This window comes from Aquarana catesbeiana, linkage group LG04, assembly GCF_042186555.1.
Source record: "Aquarana catesbeiana isolate 2022-GZ linkage group LG04, ASM4218655v1, whole genome shotgun sequence".
Lineage (NCBI taxonomy): Eukaryota > Metazoa > Chordata > Amphibia > Anura > Ranidae > Aquarana > Aquarana catesbeiana.
This window is the reverse complement of record NC_133327.1, coordinates 264502626-264525555: the sequence shown is the minus strand read 5'-3', so window position 1 is coordinate 264525555 and position 22930 is coordinate 264502626. Positions and strand designations below refer to the sequence as shown.

The window sequence follows — 22930 nt, the reverse complement described above, 5'->3', positions numbered from 1 at the left end:
ACACATGGAGAATCCTCATTGAATGACACAGTAGCGGCCAGTTTATGAAGCTGCGATCTCAGCGCTTCACTGGCGATCTGTATCAGAATTCACACTCCCAGATTCACCAGCTCAGAGGTGGAGAATCGGGGAGTGAAGAGGGAATCTCGGGGGATCTGAGGGGGAAGGAGGAAGATTTTTAACTGCCTAATGCCTCGTTCGGACCCCCCAACACTGTAAGCATGTCCCCCTGTCATATTTATGTGTATACATGTATATACATATATATAATGTGTACATGTATATATATATATATATATATATATATATATATATATATATATATATATATATATAAAAATAGTCAGAAGGGTGACGTGCACTACAGTCTCAGATGGCCGTGCTTAGCAATCAAGCCCTCCCACAGGCTTCGAAACAAGGGATTGCTGCACAAACCGTATTTATTTTGAAATCTTCAAAAGGACAATACCACGACATCCATAAAATCAGGCATGTCAAGCATGTTTGAAGCCTTTGTAGATCACTTCACTCCTCCAAAGGTGAAGCAATCTACTCTGCATCATAAACAGGCACACAGAGGAGAAAGATCTCCACTGTGAATGGCGGAGAATGAAGCAGTGAATAGATTTCACTGCTTCATAAAAGGACACCTATTCCATCACAGAAAGCAGCTCTGGTGGAATTAATTGGTAGACTCAGCAGGTACTTTGCAGCAGTGTTAATTTTGTCAATGAAAATAGTTTCACCATCGTTTTTATCAACTGCAAAACTAAACGAAAATAAATTTTGATTCGAAAACTAAGAATTACATTTTCGGCAACAAACAAAAACTAAACGTAAATGTGAGGGAGGGACATTTACTCACCTGCACATCCGTTTTCCTTGGAGCTCCACCTCTGTTAAAGCCCCAGCCCCCGGATTCTTTTCACAAGCTGTATTGGCTGAGAGACTCAGGCTCCGTCAATCTGTTCCCTTTCCTATGCAGTTCCACACATTACACTCAATCACACTATCTCTTTGGTGCCCTCTGCTGGCCTTGTCTTAATCGGCAACACAATTCTATCCTCAGCCTATAAAAATAGCACATAAACATGTATTGCACTACTACATAAGAATAAGTAGGGGGCATCTACTAAGTACTAAGCTGTTATAAGAAAATAAAATATAAGAAAAATGCTATTCTTAATTTTTTTTCTTAATATTTAACATTGGTAATATATTTATATAATATGTACAAAGGCATTACAGCCAATAGAGTTTACAGTTTTGTTTTGTTTAGTTTTTTTAAAGTTGCACTTCTGTTTGTCAAAAAGCCATATTTTTGTTTGTTTAGGAGACTTGGTTTTATTTATAAAGACATTATATATCACAATGGCTAAATCTGTGTCTGTAGTGCATGTTCAAACCTTAATACCATAAATAATAACACATTATTAGATTCTTACTCCTGGAGTAAGTAATGAGAAATTCTAAAATAATGCATTACAATTTAATTAAATCCATTAGATTTTAGTCGACCAAAACATACTGAACATACTGAAGATTTTAGTTGACTAAAATACGACTAAAACTAAAACAATTCAGATGATTAAAATACGGCTAAAACTAAAATGGCATGTTAGTCAAAACACTATTAATAAAACTGAATCGAGATCTGATGTCAAAATGAACACCGCTTTGAAGAGGGACTAGGAGACAACTGTAAGTACATATGCACGGCTGCAGCATATATTTTTTCAATGGGAGGCCATAGTTCTACTTTAACTATCACTTCCTATGATTCTCTGATTGAGTTGGGGACTTTCTCCATCAGTACATGGAAGTTGGCTAATTATAGTCTTCAGCTGCAAACCCACTATACTGAATATTTTTTGTACATTACTTTACAGAACCTATGATATTAATTGAACTATTGCACTGCCCTGTGAAATTAGCTACATGTTTGCATTAAGCCATGATACACTGCATCTGATTTAACACAGCTGTGGCAATATGTAGTTACTTTGTTGTGTATGATATAGGACAGTCAATCAGAACTGAGGACATATGTGCACAGTAGGGATGAGCCAGCAGAACATGCGAACAGGCAATAAATTTGGCAGAACACATGAACACCATTAAAGTCTATGGGACACGAACATGAATAATCAAAAGTGCTAATTTTAAAGGCTTATATGCAAGTTATTGTCATAAAAAGTGTTTGGGGACCTGGGTCCTGCCTCAGGGGACATGTATCAATGCAAAAAAAGTTTTAAAAACTTACTTTTTTTGGGGAGCAGTGATTTTTTTAATGCTTAAAGTGAATCAATAAAAATGAAATATTCCTTTAAATATCGTGCTGGGGGGTGTCTATAGTATGCCTAAAAAGTGGCGCATTTTTCCCGTGTTTAGAACAGTACCACAGCAAAATGACATTTCTAAAGGAAAAGTTGTCATTTAAAACTGATTGTGGCTGTAATGAATTGTCGGGTCTCAGCAATATAGATAAAACTCATTGGAAAAAAGAGCATGGGATCCCCCCCCCAGTCCATAATATTTAAAGGAATATTTCATTTTTATTGTTTCACTTTAAGCATTAAAAAATCACTGCTCCTGAAAAAACGGCCATTTAAAAAAAAAAAAAAATGTCTGCATTGATACATGTCCCCTGGGGCAGGACCCAGGTCCCCAAACACTTTTTATGACAATAACTTGCATATAAGCCTTTAAAATTAGCAGTTTTGATTTTTCATGTTAGTGTCCCATAGACTTTATCGGTGTTCCGGCAGCTTTCGAATTTGCCGCGAACACCGCATATTGTTCACTGTTCGGTGAACAGGTGAACCCCTGATGTTCGAGTCAAACTTACGTTCAACTCGAACATCGTGCTCATCTCTAGTGCACAGCTTTTGCAGCTAAATATTCCCTTCATATTTGAGCCCAAAGGGATTTCTGGTTTCATAATTAAAGTAATAATAAAACTATACTGTTTCAAATCCTTGTTGTTTACAGTAAATGGCACTCTCACATGGTTGCCTTCATCTTCCACACCCGTGTTTGCAACTGTAATAGCCAACAACTCCCAAGCCATCGCAGAGCAAGGCCTCACATTAATATTGTGCAACTGTAGTAACAACGCCACCTGTGACTATGAGAACACCGTGCTGAGGGGTCAGAAGAACAACTCCAAGTTCATGGTATTGTCTGTTTTCATAAAACTTACTAGGACTTGACACTTTTCTTTTACTGAATAAGATCTTAGGTTCTTGAATACAGCTCATTTGTACATTGAACTAACAGAATTCTTTTTACAAAGTGGATTACTACCACTATATAATACTTGTTATATCACCTTTATTATTAACTATTCAACAATTTCACAAACTTATATAAATCCCTATTATTAATAACTGTAGTATAACAATATTTGTAATGAATGTTTTCTATTCAGACTGCGGGCTGCAATTGTTCCTCTGGATGGACAGGAGAGTTTTGTACTGAAGATTTAAATGCTTGTCTAGAGAACAGCTGTTTTAATACATCATCCTGTATAGACAATCCCGCTCCTAATGATAGCTACACGTGTTCACCTTGTCCTGATGGACTGTCTGGCGATGGGATAAAATGCTATGGTGAGAATAAGATAGCAGGTTACCATTAATATGTATAGGTCAAGTGTTAGCATGCATTACTATATAATTTACCTATCTCATGTCTCCTGCAGGTGTTGATGAATGTTTTGCTAATATATCCAAATGTGAGCAAATATGTATTGATACATGGGATGGGTACAACTGCTCCTGTAATACAGGTTACAGAATTGATCCAGCTGATACATACCGTTGTGATGGTAAGTGTTCTGAATATTACTGCCTTGGCAGTGTTTTTCTCATAAGTACCCAGAAGTGGCATGAAGCATTTTGAATACATTTACTATGGCCCTGGCTATGGAAATGAATCAGGTAATGCCAATTTTGGTCTAGTAGATGGTATAACCAGACCCATAAAGTGAATTTACCACATGTCATGCCATGTTACCAAATGATATATGTAGGTCAGTACTTAGTGCAGCATGAGAGAAATATATTAACTGCCATAGATGTCCTCCCCCTGAAAATGCTAATGGCGTAATTGTCGGGGAAAGATGGCTGCAATGGCAGCTTCTATGCTTCCTAACTATAGCTTTCCTTAAGGGCTCATTCACACATGTGCAGTGACTACTTTTTTTTGGACTGGATAAATGCTGGTCACTGCTAAGACACATAGAAAACAATTGCTTTCCATGTGTCCCTGTTCACATCACCACTGGTGTGATGTGTAGTGTGGTGAGCTGCAGTAATATGCAAACTGTTGTGCCAAGACGTGAATGAATTGCCACTTTTAAAACTTCAAGAAAAGTTAAAGTGTAAGTAAACCCTCCTATTGTTTTCAGCCAAGGGAGCTGCCATCTTGGCCTCTGTCTAATGAACTGCCATGATGTTGCAACTGTGATCAGTAATGACACCAGCCATTTGACAGTTTGGTTGAGAGCACAACCAATGGGAGGGGTACATTTCCGGCAAGTTCCAGGAATGTAACTGTTTTTTGAAACTGTTAAATGGATAGGTTTACTTCCACTTTAATAAAAAATGAAGCAGTGCGATGTCCTGAAATGCCCATCTCCCTGACAGCTGCTTGTATGGCAAAATACTGCATTCTACCGTGGAGGTTATTGCGAATATATCACTTCTATCCAAGTTCACTTGGAGAGAAATCAAGATGCCAACATTTCTGCTCATTGGCTGTTTAGAGTAGTTTCAACTACAAATTCTTATGTCTTCATTTTATATAATAGCGTATTTGTGCCAAGTTATTAAGGTATCACCATTAAACCCTTATCTGTTCTTGTTCCAGACATTGATGAATGCATGAACAAATCAATTTGTGCTGAGAATGCTGTTTGCACCAACACACCTGGAAGCTATAACTGTCAATGTGCCAGTGGCTATAATGGAGATCCACATATCTACTGCACAGGTATGTTAACTATATTATTTTGATAAATAATGCAATCATGGAAGCATCGGGGTCATGTACACATGCAGAAAATGCAGTGGGTTTTTTTATATTTTTATTGACTTTGGGAATCGAGTTTGAATTTGCATCTATTACTTTTCCAGATATCAATGAATGTGCTACACCTTCTCTCTACAATTGTTCAAGCAATTCTCTTTGTATAAACACAAATGGGTCTTATTACTGTGAGTGCCTCCCAGGATATACTGGCTCCAACTGTACAGGTAAGGGAAAGCCCTCTTCTAAGTCTGCATCGGGAGTAATTCCAATAATTGGTGTTACCTTTCAAAAATATTATTTTGTTTACAAATCATTCCTATACAATGCAATATTATATAAGTTAGTAATCAGATACAGTATATGGAGCATTATTATAATTTATGAATGTTGCAGCTGACTTTCTTCACGTAATGTTTATATTTGCTTAAAGAAGAAGTATATGATGCTTAAAAAAAACCAAACACACACAATGCCGACTCTAACACAGAGAACTGAGCGATCACTTCACAAGTTCTCACTGATTGCTCAGTTCTCAGTCTGCTCCAAGTGGAGAGCAGTGACTGTCAGTCATCACTCTTCACTCTGCTCCTCCAACGCTCACTGGTGAGGGGGCATGCATTACTGGCTTTGAATCTCAGCCATTCTTTGAAGAGCCAGCTGCCAATCAACCAGCATGGTGGATCCTAACAATATTGTTGAGAACCTCCCCAAGTCTGGCACAGCTCTGCTTCATCAGCTAATAGCAGGCAATATCCACTATCAGCTGACTCAGGTTCACAGGGCAACAAAAGAAAATGTACTCCTGGAACCCACAAGAGAAGTAAGGCCAGAATAGTTTTAGCCATGCATCTATAATCAAGCCTGTTTTTAGCTTTGGATATAGTAAGTAATGGGTAAACGTCTTGCTTTTTGGTGTCTTTATGTAAGCAAATGCAGCTTACTTTCTCCACTGCATGTGACGCTCAATTGCAGCGGCATTGCAGGGTTTAAGGAAGTCAAGAGGAACATGGTTCCTCTATGGTTTCCTGGGTCACTGGCGAAGCTATCCTGTTGGCTGCTGTCATCCCATGTGACTTTAGTGGCCATCTTGGGTCAGGCAGAGTCTGTCAAGGACAGTGAACAGCGTTATGGAAAGGATAGGGACATGCCATCCTTCCTGGAATGCTCCCCACTTGGGTATGGACAGGATGCCAGGCTGCATTCCATCCCTCAAGACAGACTCTGTTGGGTCATCTGAGACCTGCTCTGCTGCACATCGCTGTTATTTCCTGTGAGTGTGCCCGGTCCGGTCCCTTCCTGCCAGGCTTATTGTGAATTGCGAACTTTAACTTTAATAGAAGTTAATACTGTTTCTTGCAACTGGACTCTGAGTGTTTACAGCCGCCACACCACTCTGCACCTCCCCACACTTAGCCTAGCTGTCACCAGAACAGGAAGTGAGGGGAAATCTAGCTAACAGGGGCACATTAGCAACAAGGACACTGTTTATTAGAGTGGTGGAAGAAAGCTAGAACCTCTTTTAACATTGAAATGCAGTTTGTGTCCCTGCTGATGGTTTTTTCGGGCATCAGGTTGTAATTTTATTGTGAGCTGTACTCTAAAAATATATATGAGTGAAGAATGGAATAAAACCTTTTAATCAAGTGATTTTTCATACCGTGATCAAGAGGTGCCAACAAGTCAACACCCTGGAGGTCTTTATTCAATTCCAGGATAAAAAGTTAAGCTTCCCAAAGAAAAACTGAGATGGGGAAAATATGGAGGCAGCCCCTGCTGAGTTTTCTTTAAAAAAAAATAGCTGGAATTTCAGGGATAGGTCAGTAAAGTCAGCCGTGATATTTCCCTATTGTCCAGTTTTCTTTAACTCCTGACAGCAAGAATAAAAGGACATATACAAGAAGTGAAGAAAGTGATATCTAAATGATACTTTTTCCAAATCCACTAATTTATAGTAATTTCAGGTGAATTGTAGGAAGCTTTAGCTAGATTTTAGTAGGATATGGTATTATCATTCACTTCCCACTGTTATGCCCCGTACACACGGTCGGACATTGATCGGACATTCCGACAACAAAATCCTAGGATTTTTTCCGACAGATGTTGGCTCAAACTTGTCTTGCATACACACGGTCACACAAAGTTGTCGGAAAATCCGATCATTCTGAACGCGGTGACTTAAAACACGTACGTCGGGACTATAAACGGGGCAGTAGCCAATAGCTTTCATCTCTTTATTTATTTTGAGCATGCGTGGCACTTTGTGCGTCGGATTTGTGTACACACGATTGGAAATTCCGACAACGGATTTTGTTGTCGGAAAATTTTATAGCCTGCTCTCAAACTTTGTGTGTCGGAATATCCGATGGAAAATGTGTGATGGAGCCTACTCACGGTCGGAATTTCCGACAACAAGGTCCTATCACACATTTTCCGTCGGAAAATCCGACCGTGTGTACGGGGCATTAGTGTTAAAGTGTTTGTGAACCCAAATATGTAAAGGTCAGCACAGAGAGCGGGACACAGGAAGCGGCAGGATCAGCCAGGTTTTTTTTACAGTTTAGAGAGGGACAGATTACACAGCACTGTGCTGTTTAATCTGCTTTATAGGGAACAGGATCTCTATATTTTCTTTTTTGGGGGGGTTAACAAACACTTTAAGAATGACTTTAGTCTTTATCCATTCATTTAATTGTTTGCTGCTCCACTTACTGAGAGCTATTCATAATTCACACTAGAGGGCTCATCCACATTCTTATTCTCAGTATACATGTCAGTGGAATGATCTGTAACCAAGGGGTGAATCTATGCTAAATGCAAAAAACCCCCAAAAAAACAGTCCTATTTGTACTCGTCTTGTCCTAACAATGGGTTCCACTTGTCATATTTCACTTGTAGTTTAAAAAATGCTAAAAATGTAATAATTTGCTGTATGCAAAACATAGACTTCTCTCTTTATAAACTGGCATTAAAGCTGAATCTGCTTACCTGGCTGACATTGCGAGGCATGATGCTGGATGGATCTCATAATATTATGCTTGTCTAGAGAGCAAACCCGAATACCTTTAGTCACTGTTCTAAAGCTGTAGCTGGGTAGTTTGGCACCTTTATGCAAAAATAACATTGTTATTCAGAGGGTTTTATATGCAATTCTATGCACCACTATTTTCAAACTCAACACTGTCACTAAAAGGTTTTACGTTTTTACTGTGCACAAACTTATACTAACTATACTAAAAAAAACTTCAGTAAAATACGCAAACATTAGGAATAATGAACTTTCTTTCTTGACAGATATCGATAAGTGTAGGATAGGACTCTCTGCTTGTGAGCAAATTTGCATCAATACACCAGAAGGTTTTAACTGCTCATGTAATGCTGGTTACAGAATTAACCAACAAAATCCTTATCTATGTGACGGTAAGAACTTATATTTTATCAGATATTCCATTATTATTATATTATTATCCAGCTCAACACAATTTAATGGTGTTTTATAAGAACGGCAGCAAAGATGGACCAATGTTCAAACCAGCCATTGAGATGTTTTGTTTTCCTACAAGTTAAAAACTGTTTTTTGTTGTAGGTAATAGCTTCTCCACTTTTGCCTCAGCTCTTTTCTCTTTAGTTTAATCAGCAAAATTGCAGAGAGATTATTCTACATTCTTCAAGAAATCACTGGGGATGATTTAATATAAGAACAGTAAATGTTCAAAGTAAACAAGGTCATGCTATGCTTAATTTAATTATCTGGGTTTGTGCAGCCAAATAACTGATGTCCCTTGCACATGTATGAGTATTCAAAGTGAAAACAGATTCACAAAATTCACTAAGCTAAGTGAACATACACTTTGCAAACTGGTACTGCTCGCCCACCCCTGTCTACCAGCCACCCCATGCTGGTACTGCTAGGCTAACCCCCCATGCCAGCCACCCCCCACTGGTACTGGTGTAGACCCCCACCGCCCCCTAACCCCTGCACCCAGCCTCAAGCCACCCTATGCTGGTACTGCTTGCCCACCTTCCCATCTTCCTGCCACCCCATGCTGGTACTGCTACAACAGCTGGGTGATGAGGTGCATCCCTTATGTGGGGGATGGATGGACACCTTCCAGTGTGGTGGATGTTCCTGTCAGCTTAGGTGGACCACAGAGCTTACAATCTAATGTTATAGCACAGCCTCAGCCCCCTTCTGTGACATCTGCTGATCAATAATAATAGTCGAGATAACACCATGCCCTCTGTGTTATCACCAGCAGTGTTCAGGACTTCAAATCTCAGCAGTGACCAGACACTGGGCCAGAGTACCCTCCCTCCTCTCAGTGCTGTACAACAGCCAGTATCACCAGGACCATCAGATCAGAGGGGGGAGAATGGCACAAAGGAGACAATGGAGGAAATCTGAGCACCTGACACCCCCCCACACACATTTCGCCGCAGGGTGGGCTCCACACATGCCCTGGCCATGTGCTCAATCTCCTGCAGAATCCTTTTGTGCTCAATGACGCTCCAAGGCTTTCACCCTCCGCCATCTTGCTGGGATCTAGGTAGCCCGCGCTGGGGATAGGTGGGGAAGGCAGAGCAAGGCTGGCACAGGACACTATAGAGTGCTCTGGGGGCATGCCGCTACTCCCAATACAGACAGACAGGTGATAGACAAGTGGAGGGGGGTATTCAAATCATCATTACATTTAATGCAGGACCAGCATCCACCACTGGTCTTGTATTGCATTGCACTTAATGATGTCAAAGACCTGCCAACATTTTGGGTTGAGGAAAGAGATAAATGCATGAACATATCAAGTTATGCAGAGAATACTGTATGCACCAACACACCAGGAAGCTATAATTGTCAATGTGCCAGTGGCTATAATGGAGATCCATATATCTTCTGTACAGGTATATTAACTATATTATTCTGATAAATATTATAATCATACAAACACAGGGTCATATACACATGCTAAAAATGTAGTGGGTTTCTTTATATTCTCAACGATTTTACAAAAATGAGTTTGGCTTTGATATTTATTAAGTTATCTACTAAAATAGTGGATTTACAAACACTTGTCCACTGCTTACTAATTTGATATAGGAGAATAAACAAAAATTGTATACATATATTTAACATTTGAGGAAAATAAACAACATTCCAGTGCCCTTCTTTGTCTTGGGTTATTGTTCTTCCTTAATTGAATTAATTATTTTTTTCTTTTAATCTCTTTCTGTTCCAGATATTGATGAATGTGCTATAACTTCTTTCAACAATTGTACAAGCAATTCTCTTTGTATAAACACAAATGGCTCTTATTCCTGTGAGTGCCTCCCAGGATATTCTGGCCACAACTGTACAGGTAAGGGAAACCCTCTTCTAGCTCTGCATAGAGAGTAATAATGACAGTATTTGGAAGATAAACCCAATTAAATTGAAACTGATCGATGTTAGCTTTCAAAATTACTGCTTTGTTTAAAATACATTCCATTATCAAAAAATATGTAAACCCAATTAAACTTAAAACTGAACACCAGGTATGATCTTAATTGCATACTGACATTGGTTTAGCTCTCACATTGGTGCATATCTAATGTCTGTTGGACGGAAATCAGTGTAGTAGTCAGCACTACTATATTAATGCATTAAGGGTGGGTGCACTGTCTCTTTAACCACTTCAATACTGGACACTTTCACCTAACTTCCTGCCCAGGCCAATTTTCAGCTTTTAGTGCTTTGACACTTTGAATAACAATTACTCAGTCATGCAGTTCTGTACCCAAATGATTTTTTAAAACCATTTTTGAGACAAATAAAGCTTTCTTTTGATGATATTTAATCACCACTGTTTTTTTTTCAAAACTTTCAGTTATTTTTCGTATGTTTAGCAAAAAAAAAAAACAATGGTGGTTAAATACCACCAAAAGAAAGCTCTACCTGTTTTAAAAAAAATATATAAAAAATTCATATGGGTACAGTGTTGCATGGCACAATTATCATTCACCGTATGACAGCGCTGAAAGGTGAAAATTGGCCTGGGCAGGAAGGGGGTGAATGTGCCCAGTATTGAAGTGGTTAAATACAAAATACCACAAAGCAATGTAATGCACATCACAAATATAGCTGATCCACGCAATAAAATCTGAACAGAATGAACAGAAAACTCAGTTTCAGTTGTAAAAAGTAGTTAATAAAGAGTTAAAAGAGTTATGATTGAAATACTAATATTGTTATAACTTAATGAATTGTCCTAGTAGGTTTCATTGAAGATATTCAATCACATTTTTAAATATGTTCCTAAAATTCACTATTTAAACATGTTTACAATGCAACTTTTTATGGAGAAATTCATTGTAAGCTAATGAAAAAGTAAAGACTGTATGGTGCATTTGTTGTATGCAAACATTAATGTGCAGGTGATGCCAGGTGATATTTTATAGAGAACTTCATCAATCACAATACCCAAAAATGACAAGAAATCCATCTTGCAATTAGAATTTTAATTATTATAGTGTTAGCCTCAACCACATTTGTAGCTGGACTTTAGGCAAATATAAAAGACACACTTTATTACAGAACTGTAATCAATAATAGATCATCACATGTATTTTTTTCAAACCCAAGCTGTGTAAGTAACTGGATTTGATCTGATTTCAGCCTATTGCATTCTACTGTACAATCTGTACAACATAGTTCAAGCTAATCAGGTGTGTTGCAGTGGAAGAAGCATGCCGATAGGAGAAGAGGATAGGATACAGAGATGAGATCATCAGTGGCCTTTTCTCCATTTAATCTGCAGCCAGAGTGGGGGGGGGGACCTTGTAAATGAAAGTAAAACTGCAGTAAAGAAAGATTAGATCCGGTCTCTGATGACAAACTATGTACTGCAGGTGTGCATAGTAATGTTTACGAACTTCATGTAACATGTTCCCAGTCACTCATTATCTTCTACAGCATATCATCAGCCTCCATTCAAACCTATAGGATGTTCTCGGTCTCTGATCATCATTCCTCTAGTATGTCTGCAGTCTGTGACAGACCTATCTAGCACTACATATAATGGACATTACAATGAAGACCTTTTGTGATGATAAGGGCCACAATTTGGGCCCCTAATACCTCATAAGTTGACCACCACAGATGTAAACTAACATTCCTAAACCTGAATATAGACTTAGTGCTGAGAGGAAGGCATAATGTCACCTTAGAGAGTATTTAAGACCCGGTATATTACTTGGGCATGGGATCCATAATCTTTCCCAGGCACAAAGCAGCTGATTTGAATATAAATTGCAGGCACCGCAAAGAGGTAATTGCAGGCACCGCAAAGATCTTCACGTTACCGGTAATATTAATTGATTCACTTTTGGTTCACTGTAAGCACAGGCTAGCAGGGTGTTGGAACTGGAAATTCACATCCCTCTTTCACAGTAAAGACCTAAAGAATTAAAAGAATATTTGGTGTTTATTAAAACTGAACTCCAGGTATGATCTTAACTGCATTCCTACATTGATTTAGCTTGGATCAATGTAAGTGTGTATTTTTCATACCCGAGGGGCCGTTGTATATGATGATAATCACTGTAGTAGTCAGCACTACTACAGAGATCTCTGCTATATTTGGGGGTAGCAGCTAATTTTCATGGTCAGTTATTACCAACTAAATACATTTATATAATTCACTCGTAAAAGATTCTTCTATGAATCTTACATTATGTATTTTTGTTTCAGATGTCTTACAGACAACAATGACACAGACATCTGCAAAAATTATTTCAGAAGCAACATCAGTTTCTCTTTCTTCTGAATCTACTGGTAGATCAACATCTCATGTGAACCCTACAGCTTCCAGTTCAGCTCTTACAAATGAGATCACAAGCAACAAAACTGTGGAATCACCCACAGCACCAGCTGCTGGAACAACAGCATTATATCTTAATACCACTATGATTGTAGCTAGCACAACAGACAGTGCAACAGAAGATGTTCATTCAACCCAGGGCTCACATTCTAGTACTACATTTTCTAGCAATGATAGTGTGACAACAGCATCAAGTACCAATGATGAAAACTCAACATTGCATATAAATACCACATTACCAACAGTAGGGCCCACTGTAACAGTGAGTGTGCATCCATCAGCCTCTGAATATAAAACAACCATTAACATTATATCTACAGAACCACCAAGTACACCATCTATATTGACATCAGAACCAACCATTTCTCTATCCCATTCTACTGAGGACCACAGTTCATCTGCTGTTTTTTCCACACCAGAACCCAGAACAGGTCCAATACCTATCGCAGAGTTCACCAGTATATCTGCTTCCTCATCTACTGAGAAAATCACTACTTATCAGTCAGCATCCAAATTGCAAACAGCTATGTTGACTGTTACTGCTGGAAGTGCCCCTTCTTCTGTAATAACTGAACAGTCTACTGAATTAAATTCTATCCCATCTGAGACTACCTTAAATGAACCAGCTGATTTTTCTCATCTAACATCACCAAAGGCAACAATAATGGAAACATTGAGTACAAATATGATTTCAGCTTCAGAAGCAACAAGCAAATCCGGGTTATTGACCTCTGAATATGAAAAAGACTTTGATATTACATCTACAAAACCATTGACTACATTTTCTACATTTACATCAGAACCCCAGATGTCTTTATCCTCATCTACTGATGCCTCCAGTACCGCTACTATTGTATCAACATTGAAACCCAGACCAACTTCCATATATAACTCAGATTTCAGCAGTATATCTCCTTCCTCATCTACTAAGAAAATCACTACTTATCAATCATCATCCAAATTCCAAACAACCACGTTGACTGAAAAAACTGATGAAAGTGATGGTTCCCCTGCTTCCTTAACAACTGAACAGTCTAATGAATTGCATTCTATCTCATTTGAGACTACCTCAAAGGAACCATCTATTGTTTCACATTTAACATCTCCAAAGGCTACAATAATGGAAACATTGAGTACAAATATGATTTCAGCTTCAGAAGTAACAAGCAGATCTGGGTTATCGACCTCTGAATATCAAACAACCTTTGATATTACATCTACAAAACCAATGACTACTTTATCTACATTTACATCAGAATCCGGCATGTCTTTATCCTCGTCTACTGAAGCCCCCAGTACCTCTACTATTCTATCCACATTGGAACCCAGACCAACTCCTATATATACCTCCGATTTCACCAGTATATCTGCTTCCTCATCTACGGAGAAAATCACTACTTATGAGTCAGAATTCAAATTGCAAACAACTATGTTGAGTGAAAGAACTGCTGAAAGTAAAAGTGCATCTGCTACCTTAACAACTGAACAGTCTACTGAATCACATTCTATTCCATCTGAGACTACCTCAAACAAACCATCTGATTTTTCACATCTAACATCATCAGAGGCAACCGTAATGGAAACATTGAGTACAAATATGATTTCAGCTTCAGAAGTAACAAGCACATCCGGGTTATTGACCTCTGAATATCAAACAGACTTTGATATTACATCTGCAAAACCATTGACTAGATTATCTACATTTACATCAGAACCCCAGATGTCTTTATCCTCATCTACTGACAGCTCCAGTACCTCTACTATTGTATACACATTGGAACCCAGACAAACTCCCATATATACCTCAGATTTCAGCCGTATGTCTCCTTCCTCTTCTACTGAGAAAATCACTAATTATGAGTCATCATCCAAATTCCAAACAACTATGTTGACTGAAAAAACTGATGAAAGTGATAGTTCCCCTGTTTCCTTAACAACTAACCAGTCTACTGAATTGCATTCTATCTCATTTGAGACTACCTCAAAGGAACCATCTGATGTTTCACATTTAACATCTCCAAAAGCAACAATGATGGAAACATTGCGTACAAATATGATTTCAGCTTCAGCAGTAACAAGCAGATCTGGGTTATCGACCTCTGAATATCAAACAACCTTTGATATTACATCTACAAAACCAATGACTACTTCATCTACATTTACATCAGAACCCGGCATGTCTTTATCCTTGTCTACTGAAGCCCCCAGTACCTCTACTATTCTATCCACTCTGGAACCCAGACCAACTCCCATATATACCTCTGATTTCACCAGTATATCTGCTTCCTCATCTACTGAGAAAATCACTACTTATGAGTCAGAATTTAAACTGCAAACAACTATGTTGAGTGAAAGAACTGCTGAAAGTGAAAGGGCCACTGCTTCCTCAACAACTGAACAGTCTACTGAATTACATTCTATTCCATCTGAGACTACCTCAAACAAACCATCTGATTTTTCATATCTAGCATCTCCAAAGGCAACAGTAATGGAAACATTGAGTACAAATATGACTTCAGCTTCAGAAGCAACAAGCAAATCTGGGTTATCGACCTCTGAATATCAAACAACCTTTGATATTACATCTACAAAACCATTGACTACATTATCTACATTTACATCAGAACCCCAGATGTCTTTTTCCTCATCTACTGACAGCTCCAGTACCGCTACTAATTTATCCACATTGGAACCCAAACCAACTCCCATATACATCTCAGATTTCACCAGTATATCTGCTTCTTCATCTACTGAGAAAATCACTAGTTATGAGTCAGCATCTAAATTGCAAACAACTATGTTGACTGAAAAAACTTCTAATAGTGAAAGTTCCCCTGCTTCTCTAACAACTGAACAGTCTACTGAATTACATTCTATCCCATCTGAGACTACCTCAAATGAACCATCTGATTTTTCACATCTAACATCGCCAACGGCAACAATGATGGAAAAATTGAGTACAAATATGATTTCAGCTTCAGAAGCAACAAGCAGATCTGGGTTATCGACCTCTGAACATCAAACAACCTTTGACTTTACATCTACAAAACCAATGACTACTTTATCAACATTTACATCAGAACCTGGCATGTCTATATCCTCTTTTACTGACGCCTCAAGTACCTCTACTATTGTATCCACATTGGATCCCAGACCAATTCTCATATATACCTCAGATTTCAGCAGTATATCTCCTTCCTCATCTACTGAGAAAATCACTACTTATGAGTCATCATCCAAATTCCAAACAACTATGTTGACTGAACAAACTGCTGTTTTGAATTCAACAGCATTTCAGAGTTATTCATCGTTATCATCGCCACAAACAGGTACATTTATCTTTTCATGTAATAAATGCATAAACAATTATGACCTATTTGTTTTCCTTGCTGCAGATGATCTATTCAGATTGTTTCTCTCAGAGATCCTTCACATTTGTATTACCAAATTAATTCCTCCTTTGCTTTTGCTGCAAAGTATTAAATTTTTTAGCAAAGAAAATAATTAAGAGTCAATAATATTTATTCAGTTTGAATATGTCCATGTTTAGTTTTTAATGTCAGTCCTAAACCTCATAGAACTGGATGGAAAAAATAATATAATATATAATATATAATATAATAATGTATTTTTCTCTTGGCAGTTATAAACTTGTGTCTCAGAAATTCTTGTTTGAATGGTGCAACTTGTATAAGTTCTCTGAACTCCTTTTCCTGTTCATGCCCCATGGGATACAGTGGAAAGTTATGTGAAATTGGTGAGTGCATCAGAATATACTGTATGTGTTATTTATGTCATTTATTGCACTAGAAACACCTGAGAATGTATTTCTGCTGGAAATTGGTCATTTAGATCCCTAGATCTAATTTTATAGAAAAAGGTGATTACTTATAGTATAATTAAACTGGATTTATGTTTATATGAAGCCTGGTGCAAACAAAAGTCCAAAGCGATTGAACCTGTGGTCTCATTGCATATATGGTCATCCCAGGTTCTGAGAACAAGCATATTCACATGCTTGTTTTCATCCATGGTTAATTTTCAGGTGCTCAGGTATATCCAAAACCTGGGCATACTAAATACAAATATCAGCCACAACTTTTGCTGGTGATCCCTATCTCATCTGCTTCCACATCTGACACATTCCTCTTGGTCACCAACTGGAATAGGTGGCCTGACTTGCCAAAGCTCAGGTTGTGCTCTGCAGATAAATCAATAAACTGGTAGCCCATGAGGCTACCTATTGAATGTGGTGGCCTAAAATAAGGTAGGAGGAGCAGTGTCCATGGTTTGGAGATACCTACGCATTCTAAAAATAAATGTAAGATGGTCAATGTGAAGGTACTGCTCAAGGCAATCTCACACATTCACATATGAGTCCATACAAGATAATATTATAAGATGGTAAACTACAGCACTATTGACAGCGTGCACTGAGCACTGTTGTCTGCTGTCATTCTGGAGTTCAAAAAGGTATTATTTGGGAAAATCTGAACATGTGATTAGGGCATCTGCCATGTGATGATTGTTTCTATTGTCCTCCATGCAAGCTAGGCATTGCCTGTTGTTCAGAATGACATTTCTTTTTATACCTTTATAGAAGTTGATGATTGTGCAAGTGCCCCTTGTAAGAATGGTGCAGTCTGTATAAACAAAGTGAATGCTTACTCTTGTCTGTGCCAGAAAGGCTGGACTGGCAGCAACTGTACTACAGGTAAGGGGATACTGAATTTTCTATTCATCTGCAGAAAGTAGATGAGCTGTGCAGATGACGGCAAGAATTATATTGTCTGTGTTTCTTCCAGATGTGGATGAATGTTCTCAAGGTCTCAATATTTGTGACCAGCATGCAATGTGCACCAATACACTTGGATCCTACAATTGTACCTGTAACAGTGGCTATAGGGGAGACGGCTTTACCTGTACTGGTAAGTGTACTGCTCACCTACTTGGCCTGAGCATGCAGCTTTTTTTATCTTACATTTTTTTTCTACTAGTTTATTTTTTTTTGCTCTATAATTGTGTTAACTATTCATAGTGTAACTCCACTTTCACGGGAAAGAAATTACATATTAAAAAAAAATAATATAGCATATACAATTGCAAAATAAGCCATATTGTACAATAACATAATTCTAATTACATTTCCTTTTTAATCTGCAATGCTGAAGTTTTCTGTAATATGTAAGGCAATATAGCAACCTGGAGGCATTCTGTACACAGACGGCGTACGGAATGCCCCCCCCTAGATATGCTATTTCCTGCTTGTGTGATTGACACACTGATTTTCCCAGAAGTCTGCACAAAGATTCAAATCACATTTTGGGCATTCTCTGCAACAAACTTTTCTGATTTGGTGAGATACTCCCAAAAGTTTAATCACATCAAAAGGGATTCAGACCCTGCCACTTTCCTCACTAGAACCCTGCAAGTACAGCAGTTGATTGATAATTACTGTCACTTCTATTCACATTCACTTTGCACATAGACAACCACAAACAAACAGCTATTCCTTCAGAATAACAAAAGGTAGGAATCTGCAACAAAGTCTTTTAAAATCCTTGCAATGTACATAGATCACCCAGAGGGGAATGCTTTTTTCTTAACAAAGTTGAGAAAATTTTACCCCCTTCCTGACCAGAGAACTTTTTACAATTTGGCACTGCGCCGCTTTAACTGACAACTGTGCGGTCGTTTGACGCTGTACCCAAACAAAATTTGCGTCCTTTTTTTTCACAAATAGGGCTTTCTTTTGGTGGTATTTGATCACCTCTGCGGTTTTTATTTTTTGTGCTATAAACAAAAAAAGTGCGACAATTTTGAAAAAAGAAATAGTTTTTACTTTTTGCTATAATAAATATCCCCAAAAGTTTTTGTAAAAAACAAATTTCTTCATCAGTTTATATATATTCTTCTACATATTTTTGGTAAAAAAAAACCGCAATAAGCGTATATTGATTCGTTTGTGCAAAAATTATAGCGTCTGCAAACTATGGGAAAGATTTATGGCATTTTTATGGCTTTTTTTTTTTTACTAGTAATGGCGGTGATCTGCAATTTTCAGCAGTGTTGAGACATTGCGACGGACAGATCGGAACCTTTTGACACTTTTTTTGGGACCATTGGCATTTATACAGCGATCAGTGCTGTAAAAATGCACTGATTACTGTGTAAATGTCACTGGCAGGGAAGGGGTTAACACTAGGGGGGATCAAGGGGTTAAATGTGTGTTCCCTCAGCATGTTCTAACTGTGTGGGGATGAGAGTGACTAGGAGAGGAGCCATATCGTTTTTTCTACTTCGTAGGAAGAAACGATATGGCTCCTCTCCTCTGACAGTACAGAGATTTGTGTGTTTACACAATCCCTGCGTGGTGCATTTGTGCGTGGCCAGCGGCGTTCATGCCCACCAGCAATGCACAGCGCACGCCTCCGGTGGCCGAAAACGTGTAGGACATACCCCTACGGGATTTCCCCCAGGAAAGCCATTGTGCCGCAGTATATCTGCGTGACACGGTCGGCAAGTGGTTAAAGAAAATCTATAGTCGCAGCATTCATTTTTTGACATTAGTATTGTAACAGCAATACAAACAATACTTTTTTTGACAATTGAAGCTAATATATTGAAAAATATATTTTCATTATGTGAGTGCTGCATTTTTACTGGCATCTCTTTCCACAACTTCCTGTAGTCTCTAGATGCTTTGCAGCTTCTCTTCTGCTGATCAATTTTAATTGCTAAGGAGTATATGTTCCATGGTACCTTGCTGCCTGCAAGCTGTGATTCCTCTACTGACTTGGCCTCCTAAAACTCCTCCTCTGAGCACCTCTGTAGTTCAGAAGACAGGCTCTTTAAAATGTGTGACACAGCAATGCCTACTCACAGGGCATAATGAATATATGTCACAGAATACAAGGAAGTAAATGTGTGGGGATTGAAATACAACGTGGAAATGAATATATGGTTCATATTTTGACCATAGATATGATTTATTTCTGGAAACTTGATTGTAGGTTGCAGATGGTTTTTGCAGAGATAATTCCTGTAATGAATTAACATTGGGGATTCATACTAAATAAGATTCCACTGTGATTTCTTTTATTCAGAAATACGTTTATTCAGCTATGGCCCTTCAGCAGGGGACAGCAAAGCAACAAAACGCCTCAGTGACTTTGTTTCTCCTTTAATTAATGTCCCTGTTGGTTTTCCATTTGACTCCGCATTTTATAACAACCTATACGTAAGTATGAAATCCATTGTAAGATGTATTTGTGAAAGCTGACAACTGTTTAATTACCTATAAAATGTATGTGTCTATTTAACTTAAGCCATATAAGATAATGTTAAGATGTGATCATTTTCTTTGTGTTTTCCAGTTCACAGATAATGGTGTTATTGTTTTTCAACGCAACATATATGACCGCACCTATGCACTGAGTTATCCTTACACAACCTTCGAAAGCAATGATCCATATACACCCCCAATTCTAGCTGCCTTCTGGGCTGATGTTGATCTCTCTGGTTTCGGGGATATCTTTTATCAGGTAATGTCATGTAGGCTATTGGACAGTTACAAAATGATTCAATACTCTTTGAAAGGTCGGTTCACCGAAAAGTGATATTTATTGGTAGAGCATGGTTGATTGAGTAAACTCTAGGCTTTTTTATTCATCTTGGATTCTCCAACAGAGAGATCTTCCTGCCACTATTTCCAACTCTGAACCTTGAGTGTTCCCACCCGTCTTAGACCTTTCTAGTATCTCTATTAGTATTTCCCCTATTAAATAAATTAAAACATCTAACAGACTGGGACCCCGCATAATGGCTATAGCAGGTATGCAGACCCAAGAACCCAAAACACAGAGAGCTATAGAAATAAAAAACCCAAGACATAGAAAAAACTGTCAGGTGATTTAACCCTCCAGCATCTAGCAATGAACTATCAAATTTAGACAAACAAGTTTTTATTGTTTTTTTAAAAGAATAATACAATGAAGAACAAAGATAGCATACCATATCTCCACCGAAGGGTAATCCAGTTGTATACTGCAGGGAGAATATAATGGTATAGGAAGAAAAAACTGTAGTAGCAGAAGGGAGACATCCCATGTAATTGAGTAAGTCATAGTAATCTTGAGGGATGGGAGAGAACAAATGTACTATGAATCTCTATTTATTGAAATATCATATTCTCCAGGGGATAAGATAAGAAGAAGAGATTAGAGATAAAGAGGCAAGAAAGGGGAAAGAGGGAGTGCAGGGATTTGACGTAGGTCTGTAAGTAAAAGTTGGCAGTGGATCTCGCGCAGTGGTGGGGATGTCAGGAGGGAACCTCTAGTGACAGCAGAAATGCTAAAAAAGACAGTGATAGAAAAGCAGATATGAAAGCAGTAAGAAAATGAATGGGATCACAATAATGGACCTCAGCGAAGGTCTTCCAAAAAGTTATGTAATTGGGGAGAGTCCTTGAACATCATCCATACCAGCCAGACCCTTTTGAACTTCTCATTGGTGTTATGTTTTTCAGCCACCAATTCTTCCATATGCATAATGTCATGAGCTGGTCTGAAGCCATTCAGGGAATGAAGATTTCCAGTGTCTAGGAATCAATTCTTTAACCACAAAAATAAAAAAACATCAGGTGAATAGGAAACCAATTCCTGGGTAAATAGATTGTAGAGAAGAAACAACAGAACCCCAAAGCTTTATCGTGGGGGGTGCATGCCCACCAGATATGAAGAAGAGTGCCATGGGAGGATTGACAAAGCCAACAAGAATCCAAGTGAGATGGGAAAATTGGGTGCACTCTGGAGGGGGTAGGGTACCATCTTGAGAGTTACGTTCTTGGGTGGCTCCGGCCATGGACAGTATATGGGTATGAAACATTGACTTTAGGTGTCCCTTTATTTAAAATATAATTAAATGCTTAGTATTTGTTATAGCAATTTCAACTAATTAAACCATGCTTAGCACACCAGGCTTCACTAGGCTTCACCTTATTTACCAAGCGAAGGGAACATTTGTTTTACAAAGTGAACAGCCTCTAACTCTTTAGTAATTAACCCCATATATCTTATGATTTGCAAGAGAGAGACCAAAGAAAAGTATAATTAACAGATATTTGTCACTCATAATCTTGCTCTCCCTTTATGTCACTCTCTCCAAAATTGCTCACAGGTCTTCTGTTTGAAGGTTTTGTCTAATTGACTTCACTTGAATAATATAACTGTTAACTTCCACGGCACCTAGAAGACAGGTCTCATGTCATGTCAAATGGAATGTTGTATGCCTATTGAACTGCCACTGGGGTTCTTTAAACAATTTCGTAAATTAATAATGAGTTTTGCCTGGTAAGGGAAGCAACCTTACCTGGCTTATTCTATCTTACGCAGACATAAAATGAACTAAGGCCTGGGCCTCTCTGACATTAACCTATATTACAAAGCAATGACAATGGTTCTAATTCACAATTGAAACCATAATACAGGGTATTAAACTCTGGGTGTCCTTAGAAAAGACGACAGCAGGACAAAACTTAGCAGGATTGCCATGGATACCAGCAAAGCAGCGGGGTCTGTCAAGCTGGACATCACCACTCATATCAACCACGCTTATGGTTATGGGAAAGATTGAACATTACTGGAGACACACATCACCTTTAGCCCCTTTTCAGCAAATATCCTTGGTTCCTACCAGGGGAGGATATAGGATTTTTCAGAACTTGGAGCAGAGAAGGGAATGTGGGCTGCATTTACGTGGCCCCCTCAGACCGTATGCTCAGAGCAGTTACCCCAAAATGTGGTTGTTGGACCACTGGTGCTACTGACAACTCAGACTTTCTGAAAAGGCCGATCCCTAAATTGCAGGCAGCAACATCTCTTACAGAATTCTAATCCATGTGTGCCGTAAACTGGCAAATCCAACACCTCCTGACTCACATGTATAAATTTATGTTGTCTCGCTGTTCGCAGCAAATCCTGTATTTTGTGGGAGAATGGGGACAGAAGTAGGTCTGCAAATGACTCCTGCCCAACTGTAAAAAAATG

General features: G+C 38.5%; 1 protein-coding gene across 1 annotated transcript in view; it reads left to right on the top strand.

Annotated features, from left to right (window-relative positions):
• The first annotated feature begins 12594 nt into the window (after nt 1-12594).
• LOC141141227 (uncharacterized) overlaps nt 12595-22930 on the top strand; it is a 146587-nt gene continuing 136251 nt past the window's right edge. Inside the window, exons 1-6 of the mRNA XM_073628912.1 lie at nt 12595-12649; nt 12755-16213; nt 17485-17598; nt 17690-17812; nt 19991-20124; nt 20261-20428. Of these exons, the coding sequence (XP_073485013.1) occupies nt 12595-12649; nt 12755-16213; nt 17485-17598; nt 17690-17812; nt 19991-20124; nt 20261-20428 (4053 nt within the window). The remainder of the gene's footprint in view (nt 12650-12754; nt 16214-17484; nt 17599-17689; nt 17813-19990; nt 20125-20260; nt 20429-22930) is intronic.